The sequence below is a fragment of the Copidosoma floridanum genome, unplaced genomic scaffold, assembly GCF_036245765.1.
Source record: "Copidosoma floridanum isolate Cflo_tuat_1 unplaced genomic scaffold, Cflo_Japanese_pri ptg000006l, whole genome shotgun sequence".
Classification (NCBI taxonomy): domain Eukaryota; kingdom Metazoa; phylum Arthropoda; class Insecta; order Hymenoptera; family Encyrtidae; genus Copidosoma; species Copidosoma floridanum.
Window position 1 is genome coordinate 21,773,027 of NW_028321883.1, and position 12,989 is coordinate 21,786,015.

At 34.7% G+C, this 12,989-nt stretch overlaps 2 protein-coding genes across 2 annotated transcripts in view; one reads left to right on the forward strand and one right to left on the reverse strand.

Annotated features, from left to right (window-relative positions):
* LOC106644752 (FIGNL1-interacting regulator of recombination and mitosis) overlaps positions 1-12,989 on the reverse strand; it is a 28,258-nt gene that overhangs the window by 5,845 nt on the left and 9,424 nt on the right. The gene's annotated exons all lie outside the window — the stretch shown is intronic.
* LOC106644753 (uncharacterized) lies at positions 3,570-11,412 on the forward strand. Its single transcript, XM_089598788.1, has 5 exons — positions 3,570-5,052; positions 7,022-7,397; positions 10,115-10,370; positions 10,603-10,778; positions 11,210-11,412. The coding sequence occupies exons 1-5, from the start codon at positions 3,570-3,572 to the stop codon at positions 11,268-11,270; spliced, it is 2,352 nt and encodes a 783-aa protein (XP_089454914.1). The 3' UTR covers positions 11,271-11,412.

The window sequence follows — 12,989 nt, forward strand, 5'->3', positions numbered from 1 at the left end:
AATCAATGTAATTATTTGGCACGGATTCTAAAAAAAAAAGCAAGCGAGAATCAGACTCGTAACTTTGCCACTCAAACTTTTCTCGCAAGCGAAAAAAAAAAAAAAAAAAGAGAGAGAGAGAACGATGAGGAGAGAGCAAAAACTAATATTAAAAAAAGGTATAGGCACCCGAGCGAGCGATAGAAGCGAGGTAGTGATTATGCAGCTCGTCTTCTTTCCTATGTTTTTTTTGCACGCCAAAGTTCACAGCAACTAGAGTACAGGAAGCTCCTCGACAGCCCCGGACTTAATTTTCGTGCCCCGGACGAAAAATCCTTTTCTTCCAGCGCCTCTCACCATGTCAACGAAGGCGGCAACGTTTCCTCTCTCGTTGAGGCCCCTTTCCGCGGAATGACGTAAACTTTTGTTGACCGAGGGCTGGTTTTTCAATTAAAGTAAAAAAAAAAAAAAAAAAGTTTTATTACCGCTGCAGCATGTAATTCGAAACAACAACTCTTTACCGTCTCGCCGAAACGAAAGATACAAACGGGGCCAATAATCATCGGGGATGCCCAAACTTTTTGTACTCCGGGACACGAAGCCCCGTGTATATAATACAGCGTTCTCGTTCGGTTGCCCGTCATTTCGATCAATCAGCGAAATGTGTGTCACAGGAGAGCTTCCGGAAATACGGGTCAAGTCGAGTGTGCCTCTCACGACATCATCGCTCATCCCACCAATTCCCTCTTTCCTTCCGTGCCAACGACTCCAGCCTGTGCCTCCGAACCCGCACGCGAACCCGAAATCAAGAGACAGTTTGCCGTCGTGTACCGCAGCTCGTGCACGCCAACGGAGGAAACAGTTGATTGAAAAAAAAAAAAAAAAAAAAAAAAAAGAGAATTGTGCGATGGAGAAAAAATCTTGTGTCCGGTCAAGGGCTTAGGAGATAGAGAAGGGGGGGGGGTCTGTTGTGATGAATGAGTGCGAGTGTTGGGGGATGCCATGGTAACTACGGACAACAAGCTGTCAGATGATGGGCAAAGTTTTGATCAATAACAGGTGACTGCCGTTGGAAGGAGAGTGAGCGTCTGGCGGTCGTGAACCGGCGAGTTGACTCCATCGTCCTGCGAAAGAAGGGGCGATCTCCGATATTTGGGTTTTTGAAGGTGGAAATGCGCTGGGACGGTTGTGGTTTGGGACTCGCGTAGAGATACCGGGTGGTATAGTTGGGATCAATTTATTAAATTAATAAAGGACAACCATTGTCGCGAGGAATGGAGAAAAATAATACTTGCTTCTCCTGATGCGTACCTACTGTTTATAAGTTAAAAGATTTGGACACTGATACTTTTTGGGATTTTTTTTGAAAAATAATTTTTTGTCAATAAAGTAACGCATGATTTATGACGAAAAAAATTGTTTTCAAGTGTTTTTCGTAACACAGTGTTTATAGCAAAAATAATGCATTGAGATTTGAAAGGAAAAAACATTTTACAAACAAAAATGATGGAATCGTTTGAAAAAGTATTTGAATATTTTATATTTTATGAAGTTTAATATCTTCAATGTATTGCACTTATTCGAAAGAAAAAAAAAATTTTTTGCGCTATTAATTTAACAAGTGTGTGAGATGACTGTAACAAAATTATGATAAAATCCCACAACGATCCATCATCGCATGTACTTACAACAATTTGTGAAAACGTAATTTTCGAAAATTCACTTCTCTGATCAAAGACATTTCCAGATTAAAATACATCATTTAACTCCAAAATTGAAGCGATGAATCCATTGATCATAAAATCGTCTTCTTGCAGAGTAAAATAAAGGTACTCTAACGCGTGAAAACCCACATAAGCGCGAGGCAATAGTGACGAGGGGCGAAAGTTGAAAAGACGGACAGAAAGAAGTCGAAGGAAGGAGGAAGGACTGGGTTTTGCAGGCGTATCAGGAGGAGGTGAGCCCAGTGGGTTCCGAGTCGAAGGATCAGCCAGTCAGGTGTGGGCCAGCACCGACGAGCGAGGTGCGCCGAGCGCGATGTCGGGGCGCGCTCGCTCATCTACGAAAATCGTATACATTTTTTTTTTTTTTGTTGCACAAGTATTGTTGAGAAAAAAATTTTTATGATTAAAAAATAAACAACCGAATGAAAGGTAGAATATCATAAGCTGGATCTTCCAGTGTGGCAAACTTTTTTGGCAGGTAAGGATGTTCGCCGAGCATCGGGCTTTGTTGATTATACAAGTGGTGGTTTGGCCAATATTCAGTACCTGAGGTACGTAGGGCTGTGTACTTTTATACGTTTTTTACAGCACACGTGTTTTTTTTTTCCATCCCTCCATACACAAGCCTTTCGATAAAAATATTTATTTTTAAAGATGCCAACCATTGTGTGGCGTGTGCATGGACTGACGCAGGTACATGTAATTCAGATACATGCGTTAAAACATCGCGCGGCGCATAATCGGGGGAGGGGGGGGGGTCAGCGACCGTTTAAAAGCCTACACGTATGTACACTATGTACAGTCGAGTCGAGGTAACACGCCCACGCACTTGCGGGTAATGCACCGGGCGATGAGGATCTGATCATTGATTCGCAGCTACGTAATGGCTATTAACTCGTGCAAGTTCACTGCTTCGTGAATGAATGCTTTTACTCTTTTCCTCGCGGTTTATTCAACCTTTTCTCAAATTATTCAACCGTGCTATTCTACCTTGTTACTTTTACTTATTGAGTCATGTTATAAATCATCATAGTTTGTGTCCAATGTTTCTATCAGTACTATTTTTAACGATATAAATGTAGGATAAAAGATCTTTTGGTAATTTTTTTTTTTTTTTTTTTTTTTTTTTACTTTTCTCAAAATAAACAAAATCATTACATCGCAAAATGGTTTCGTTGTAAGGGTTTCCAATAACTGTCTTTATCATAATAAACGTCAGAATTTCGGCAGCATTAAATACCCTATTGTAGTATACATATAGAGTACTTCATGTTTCAACGAATTATTTCCAAGCTCATGTAGTGTGGTACATTTTTATAAAAAAATTGTTTACAGCAAAAACATTTTTTTTTGTATTATTATTACTAAAATAATTGAAAAACAGGAAACTATGATCAAGTCTGACAAGAATAACTCATTTAGCATGCAAAAATTTACAAAAAGTCATGAAATAAAGTAAGCAGTAAAAAATAAAAACAAATTTAATTGGGTTGTTATCGAGATTCTCTCAATTTTCATCTAAACAAACTTTACACGTTTTGCGTATTCTCTTTATCAAACAGCTGCGATCATTAAAATCAGTCATTAATGATAATATAAAAGGTATCCCATTTACTGCCAATACTGGCGATAATTTATTAAAATACTTAATTGAAAATTTTAGCCAAGGCATAATATTCTAGTGAAACTACCATTTCAACGTTAAATCACGCTTATACATATCATTGTTATTGGTTATTGTATTTAACCCTGAAAATAACACACTATCTTGATGCCGTGAAAAACAACTATTATTTCAGATCCCTGGATTTCCATCATCCATAAATGAAATTAGGACATCGTTGAAGAAAAAAAAAAAAAAAAAAAATGAACACTAACAGTATATCCCCACGTCGTCCGGCTGGTCCAGTGCGACAACACTCTCTGCACCAACCAGTGATCCGTCGACCTCAACAACAAATCCGACGACAAAGATCAACCGATGACGAAAAAAGTCAGCAACAATCACGAGTCAGGTTCACAAATAGTATGTCCACCAAAGGCGACCAGTACAACCACAATTTACCAAAAGTGCGCGTAGCGTGGAAAGACTCACTGGTGAAGTCGAAAAATGAAAACAGTGTGGAAATTGTTGCACGACAGATACCAACTCTGAAAACAACGAACAGACAGACGTCAACTGGACGTGGGGGTAGAGGTACCATGGGAAGATCTTCTCTGAGTGAAAAGGCAACGATATTGTACTCCAGACAAGAATTAGCCGAAAGGTTGAGGCAAGCTTGGCGACAAAGGGAAGAGAACAAATCTAACATCGACATATTTTTGGCTCATAGTACCGTTGAAGTTAGAAGTGATTCAAGTTTATCAGCATCGGCTAGTCCAACCGCTTTACCACTATCAAACCTTGAAAAAGATGAAGATTCGGAGGAGAGTAGGATACAAATGAAACAAGCCGTAACGACAATTGAAAATAACGGACAGGTGGATGAGTCTCGGAAACCACAAGAGTGCCATTTTCAACCAACCAACAATTCCACTGATCCCCCCACAATCAAATCCCACATCGTAGCCATAAACGATAGAAGCAAGGATGAATACGAAGAAGCACCAGAAGAGGAAAGGATCGAAGTGCCGTGCCAAAAGAAATCGTACATCAGCATAAACTGTAACAACTGGAATGCATACGTCACGATAAACAACGGCACTTCCGATGAAACTGACAGTTCCATTCCGATCCTAACTAAAGAGCCGGACACCTCTCGGGCGAGGTTCAAGCGAGCGAGTTTTCAAAGTGGCGTTAACAAGGCCTTCAACACTCCGGTCGTCGATAAATCACCAACGCCGCGAATCAGCAGTCGTGCCAGCAGCATCAATAGCAGCAGTTCCCAGGAATCGACGCGTTTCCGTCGCACGAACTCTGCTCCTCCGCAGCATCAGGTGCAAAGTAACGAAGACCAATTGTCCGCCGATAACGAAGTTGCCGTTACTTCTGCGACCGAACAGCCGCGATCAGTTGCAAAAAGTGCAAGTCGTCCGATAAAATCGGCACCATCGGTCAAACGACGGTCGAAGCCTAGCAGGCGCCGTGCATTGTCCGTTAAAGGTAATAAGGACGATTTGGCGAATGATGGAACAGGAAAGGCCATTGGTAAAGGTGCAGAGGAAGCAAAGAGCGTCGACGTAGTGACGATGGTTTCATTGGTCAGTTCGGCCGACAGTGAGAGCGAAATTGATGAAAACTCGGCCCGGGATGACAAGCTGATCTGTGAGCTCAGGAACAAGCTGTCGACGACACCCATTATTAAATATTCAAATGGACTATCTCATGGCTTAAGGAAATTCAAATCAGGTACGCATCAGAGGAAGTTAAAATCCACACAATGAAATAAAAGCTATAGCAATAAGAGAAGAACGCAAAGTTCTCTTTCAAAAAAAAACAACAATTGTTTTAATCTGTATTAAAAATATTCTTTTGGTTAAATATTTCACGATAGGATTTTACATAATAACATCAAGTTTATGATTGAATACACGATTGTAATAATAAAAATCTACAAAATATTATTGAGCCAAAAAAATTGTTTGTATACTAATGAGACTTGCTTTACATAATGTTAGAAAATGGAATTCATAGATAAAATCCCTATGTACTTTAAATTAAAAATTCAACGGCTTAATACTATGACCTTAGCTTCTGATGAATCCTCGAGCGGTACTATCACTCTTACTGCATCAACAATGCATACAAAATATGCGGTTTATTGAGGTACTATAAAAATTTATATTGGGCACTTATTTTAAAGTTTTTTTACTGCTAACATCGCAAGTAATAATTCACTATTGTTTCAATTTATATTCGACTTGAGAGTACCTTTGCTTGCGACACACCGAACACGTAAACCACCCTAATCCAATCAAGTGAAAGATGGAAACGAAAGAGTTCAAGAATTTTCAGTAGAAAATTATGAAATTTGTAAGGATTCCTCTATCTATACTACACAAAGACATTGCCACAAAAACATTTTGATATGGAATAAATAAATGAATAAAAGTTCAAAAGTCAACCGTATCGTAAAATTAATTTAATTAAATTGAAACGTGCTCCTAAAATTACAACCGATATTAAAAAATATGATAAATGAAGCAAAACAACATTAAATTGCCAAGCCTTAAGAACTTTTTGAACTTATCAACAAGTTGGTTTAAATCACAAGATTTAATTCGAAAAAAGTCGACGATTCGTAAAGGAGTTTAAGCATTAACGACTTGCAAACAATTAAAACCTGACAGCCACGAAATTCCTTTCTGCCTCAACTTTCTTACGTATACACAAGCCGTTTCTTTCTTAACACGAAAATTTCAAGGTCGGTCCAAAAGTTTCTCCGCGCATTCACACCGTTTCAGACGTGTCCGATGCTTATACGGGCTGTGCGAGTACGTGCAACAAACAATCAAGTGCGAGGCCATCCTTGGGCTCATTCATATGCGGTATTGCAATAAAATCTCAAAGAATGAAAAACAAAGAAAGGCGACTAAGAAGTTTTTAGTGAGGCCAAGTGTACGGCGAACTATCGCTATGCGAACACGAGAACTGCTCTGGGTGAATAATTGATACTAATTGTCTGGCTAACTAGCGACATGCAAACTCGTGCGTATTACCTGCAGATCCAAATACTTTGCAAAAAAAAAAAAAAAACTTTGGAATGAGACAATTCGAGAGATTTCGTGGACTTTTTGGTATTTTGATTACTGTTTGTGTAAAAGTTACAGGTTTTGATGTTAAATTACGTAATTTTTTGTATTTAGAAGAAAATTGACCCTTTTAAAATCACAGTCTACAAATAGTTTGTCTAACAATTAATGAAGAACAAGTTAAATTTTTAGTCTCAGATTATAACGGTCAACAATTTTAATGTCAGGTTATTATGTAATTGCATGGTTATTATTTTAGTAAATTGTGCAAAACGCAAGTACGGAGGCGCCACTAAGTTTGGACTCCATCTACCATCTGATAAAATTTTGAGCAAACAATTCAATGGCAACTTAAATAACAGTTGTTGATTCGGAAACCACCATGTATAACATTATGTACTAGTTTTAAGCTTCTGTATAAAAATTTCTCAAAATAAACTCAAATAATAGCGAAACACAACCAAAAAATAGTTTTTACCGATAAAATAGAGTTCTAATTTACGAATCGAGCATTTCGTTCCCTAACCTAGAGAAGTACTTAATAATGAAAAGTTTCAGTCAAAGGCAATAAATAAAATTCCTTCGCCCATTAAAGTAATTTCAAATACCAAGTGAAAATATTTCAGTGTCGTTCCAGCAAGATTCGTTAGACAGCGAAGAGTCACCGACACAGGCGATGAACTCTGTGGAAAACGATTCCCGAGCGTCCCTTCGTGCTCGCTTTGCCGCCCTGAGTAAATTAAGCGCAGGCAGTGCCGAGGAAACGCCTTTGCTGGCAGCGGCGACGCTCACCCTGAGTTCCTGGAGAAGTCTGGAGCCAAGCCCGAGTCTTCGACACACGCAGTCACCGATAAAGTTTGCTGAAACGTCACCACCGAGCGAGACTGTCGTGCTGACGGATCGCGAGAAACGGTGCCTGGCCGTGCCGATCGGGGATATACACGACAAAAAAAGGAAACTGGTGAGGTGTCGCAGCGCCGTTGTTGAAGCACCAAAAATTGGGTAAAGATATTTATTTGTGATAAAATTAATACAAAATAATATTTATCGAAAGTAAAATTTTTTCGGTTTGAAACTTTAAAAAATTAAAAATGGAATTTTTGAGGTATAATTTTTTCCTTATTTTTTATTAATGGAAGTTAACTTGATACTTGAAAAACTGATTGATACGTCTGAAAGGTGAAAAAAAAAAATTTACATCAAAAACATGTCTTAAGTGTTTCTAACCAATATATTCTATTATAAGTAAAAAATCTATTAAATAAATAAAAAACAAAGTATTACAATCAATGTATAAATTTTCTAAAGTAGCACACAGCTTTGACTGAATCAATATTTGTACGTAACAAACTGTCATAGAAGGCTGGGCAAAAGAAGAGCATGGCCTAAATGTCCTTTGTCTTTAGCGCGAATAACATCGTTTCGTGACAACTTTTTTTTCAATCTCAACAGGCAATAGCTATCAACGTCACAACTCGCAACTTATCTAGAAACAAAACCTTACCCTGTGTTATATTATACTCCTTATTTTGAGCTTCAATAAAAAAATGGATGTTTATTTCTCAAATTTTTCTTTAAAACTAATAAAATTTTAAACTTCTGAAAGCTAATAATAAACATGTAACATCTACTATTTTGTACGATTATATAATTAAAAAATAAATAATGTCCATCTCAAAATATGAATGGGTCATTTCAGAAAGACCGTTTATTCGAGAACTGATTTGACTAGGCTGCCCCTGTGATATGTTTACAGCCAAAAAGTTCAAAAGTATGATTTTCAGAATAATAAAAGTAATTTAGATTTAGAGGTACATAAAAAAAAAAAAAAAAAAAACTGACTATACAAATCGTGCTTAAAAAATTCAAGTCAAACGTTTGATCGGGAGTTGGTGAAAAGCGTGTAGAGGCGGTGACCCCTTGTACATATAAAAATTTGTTTTCTACTTTTTCACATTGAACCTGCCGTTTATTGAGAAATAAAAAACTTATATAATTTATGCAAGGCACGATGTGATGGTTACACACAAAAAAAAATGAATTTTTCAAGGGAGAGAAGTAATGAATATTTAGGAGAACGCCATTTTTCTTACCTAGAGCCAAGCAAGCGTACAAAGGTAAGAAAAAAATACTCAAAGTAGGGAAAATATTTTTTTAGACTTAAAATTTTTTTAACATCTCAAAAAACAGATTAAAAATTTTTCATCACTATTAAAAAAATCAACATCAGGTTTGAAAAGGTAATTGAATGCCGATAAATTCCGTGAAGTACACTTATTTACTTCAGAAAAAAAAAAAAGAAAACGTTTTTTCAACTCGTAAACAAATCCAACGTAATAATCTATAAAAATCCTTGCTGTCGATACATCGTCGCGTGGCTACTGCAAATAAAAAAAGCCACACGTTATCCTCGACATCCATCCCCCAATATACGTGCTCATCGACCTTCAATTTTATACACATAATACACATGTCGAAAAACTTGTCGACTGGCAAAAATCGCTAGCCAATCACACGACAACCCATCTTGTAACATCAATCTTGTTCGGCCCTCTCGAACATAATGAGATATCGATTGTCCCGATTTTCTTACCTGCCTTTATGTTATATATATATATATATATATATATACGATTACAAGATGCTCGTATTATGTGGTCGGAAATAATTTCACACATGTACATTTTTGCAGGAAAATAAGGAAACAAAGGATGTGTTGAAAACCTTTGTCTTGTTACGGTAGATTTACCGAGAAAATACATAGTTTTGAGAGAAGCAGTGAAAATCAATTTTCCGTAGTTTATAGATAAACACCAGAACTCAGCGTTTTCGTGGAAAGACATTTAATATTGATGGAAAGCGTTGGAAAAAATTTCCGAGAAGGTCGGGAGATAAGACACCAGAATCAGATTAGAGATTAATGAGGGCACCTTGTATTGACTTTTTTTTAGATTAGTACACGTGCACTGCAAACCCTGTTAAATAAAATATTCATCGGGTCTAGAGAAAAAAAGGAGTTGGTGTTATGTGGCAGTGTTTTTTTTTTTTTTTCTATAGTTTTGAACGAAAGGGTAGACATTTCCGATGAATTATTACCGAACCGCGGCTGTTTCTTTTCTGGTAAAGTTTACTCGTCCAAAGTTATGAATGTTTTTATAAATTTAATGAATTTCAAGGAAAAATAGTATAAGCTTGAGGTTTTTCAATGTAAACTTTTACAAATATCTAGAGGACATTGGGAGATTTATGTAAATTGCGCGAAATTGAACAGCGGAAAAAAAACAACACCACGAAGACCAACGCATTTATGAAAATTTAATTTTCCGTGAACTCATAGCTACAAACTAATCCATAAAATAATTAACATTTTATTTTAAACTATTTTCATTTTAATAATTTTTGAACTATTTAATAATAATTTTATGTTTTTGTATGTTTTATAACTAAAACAAAAACATATAAATTTTAGTTCAATTATTTTCAATATTATTAATGATTGACCTCAATTGACTGAACAAAAAAAAGTTAAAAAATAAGTAAAAAAATAAATATCCACAATGCATTGACTAAAAGAGTGATACAAGAAATGACACAAGATTTTAAAATACTTGTAAATAGTTGCAACAAATTTATTTCTAAGCCTAACATAACAGAAAAATATTTAAACAGTTCAATCATACTAGACTAGAACAAACAATAAGGAACACCTAAATTGCCAGAGTCGATTTCACCTCGCGTTTTCTTTTCGAGCGATTTGATGACAAAAGTCGTTCGCGTGTCTCGAATCGAGCCACACGATCCTATTTTTTATTATCCTCTTTTTTCGCCACATTTCACTATTACTCGAGCTTCCGCTTCCTTTTCCATAGAGATACCAAAAAACATTCTTTTCCGTCGGACCCAAGCCAGACGTGCTTGTCGCAGATCGACTCGAGACAGCCCAGCGCTGCGATGCAAGAGAATTTACCTCCTAAGGTGAGAAACCGCTTAAATATTTCTTCGTAGTTTCAAAAATTTCATTCCATTTTTATGTTTCATCCTAAAAAGTTTGTCAAGAGAATTTTTATGGTTATAAATTAATGATTCACGTGTCATCTCGTGAAAGAAAAAAATGAAAAGTTTGCGTGATAATTTTCTCCTTAAAAAATTGAACACGTTAAAACTGTCGAGTTTTATTAAAGGTTACGTACATATTTTAATTTTACAGACAGCAACAAGCACGGCTATGAATTCGCTGATGGCACCGTTAGAATCACCTTCGGAAAAAGACAAGGACTTAACACAGGAGCCTTACGGACAGACGCAAAAAGAAAAAGAGTGCTGGCATTTGTATAAAAAAATGTGTGATAAGGGAGTTTTCGTGTCTTTTGATACTGTTTTGAGGTAGGTTGGCTTTTGACACGAGATATTAAAGAACTTACGGGACATAATTTATAAATCTCGAGAAAAATAACTTTGTTTGATCGATAACAACAAAATTTTATGTTTGTTACTAATTTCAATTAATTTCTCGAATAAAATTTGTTTTTTCCTTTGATACTAACACTTTGTATGCCAGTCCTCATGCCATGAGTAATAATTATTTTTTTCCTTTGTCAAGATTTTATTTTTTAATTAATCTTACAACAAATAAAAAAGCTTCAGTAGCATAATAATCAATATTGTATAAAAGAAACGAAATTATTTTTTTTTCTTTTTTATAAGTACAACAATAAATTTTAACATGTAACTGAAATCAATATTATGTTTATTTCCAAACAACTACTAAAAAAATATACAATATTAGATTTTAACAAAAATAATTAATTTTCCAGAGGTATGCTTACTCCAACAGAGTATCGACTACGCCAAAAGGGAATCAGCCAAAGTTGTTGATAACCACGAATGTCTTTCTACATTTTTTATAACAACGAAACATTCTACGATGAAGTCAATGTGTGTTATAATCATGACATGAAAATTTAGTTAATCATAATAGTAGATTATGAAACGAAAATAATAAACAATTTGGTATTCAAACTTAATGCGTTACTGTTTTCAAATAAGTGATTAGATAGGAAATCGATTTACAAAATAAAGAAACACTTGGAATATCAAGATTAATTGCGTTTTAAGTATAATTTTTTTGTTCATTTTTACGACTACCATTTTGTATTTGCAAAGATTAATAATCTTTTACTGTAAAAAATTAACTGAAATAATGAGAAGGTACAGCGTGGTTTCAGGATTGTATAAGTTTTACATTGAGTTTTCCATTTTTAGATGAAAAATTTTTTTTGCACATTCAATCGATAAAAAGCTTAACGAACTTGTTCCTGTATAGGTAAAGACGGAAGAAAGGTTGAATTCATATGGATTCATTAGTCGAATCATTTTGAACTTAAAATATTCAACAATAATCTTAAAAAAGTAGTTTCAACACTTAATACCTTTTTACTGTAAAAAAAAAAAAAATTACAAAAAGAAACTTACAATCACTACCGACTGGTAAATATTATTATCACACGTTATCAATCCCCTGTTAAATGATTTGTCAAATAATTAGAGTATGTCACCAGGAAAAAATCGAAAATTTTCAAGCAATATTATTTTTTAAGTACAAGGATTTTGTTTGACAAAAATTTTGAACAATTTTAACCGAAAAGACGAAAAATTTATAATTTAAAAATATTAGTAATGGTATAGTGAATACAAGTGAATAGATGATAAAATTATCAAAAAAACAACTTCGATATATTTAAAAATTATTGTATTCTATCGATTTAAAGTAAAAATAATATCTAAATGATTTGTTAGGTATTATTTTTTTTAAATCATTTTTTGTAGACATGAAATAAATATACTAAGTATTCTTTTTTTCTTTTTTTTCTAATAATTGCCAAGTACTTTTTTCTTACCATTCAAGAAATATACAAAAAATTAAAATCTATTAACAATAAAATTGTAAACGTTTTTTTTTTTTTTTTTTTTTTTTTTTTTTTTTTTTTTTTTTTTTTTTTTTTTTTTTTTTTATGTGAAAGCACCCAAACAATCGCTAAATGAATATTATAACTCTTTGAAAACGTAAAGAACAATATTAAATGAAATCCGTATGAAAAATAAGAATTTAATAAATTAAAAAAATTGATAAATAAAAGTCCAGAATTACTTTGTTAGGCAAATTTAATAAGCAGGGCTCATTCAACCAAAACCTAGACCAAAAGATAAAAATGTACGAATTGCACGGTTTAATGTTTCAGCTCGAGGTAATAATTTACTTTGAAAAAAAAAAAAAAGAAGATTGGTAAGTAATACTTGGCACGCAAGAGCTTTCATACATTTTGTATAAAATAACCGTAAAATCCCAAGGGACTGAGGGATCACTTCAAATTAATCTGAGTTGTTGACCTGTTATCTCTTATCATGCGCGAGCCGTGATCGATAAACATCTAAATAAACAGCGTGCACTGCTCATGTGACAAAAAAAAATGATAATCCGAAGTGACCAATCTTTTAAGGCAAGTAGTATACGAAAAATGAGATAAATGAGTTGAAAAAAAAAATTATACAAATAAATTCATCCCCTTCCCCTGATTATGTAATTTTTTCTTCAAG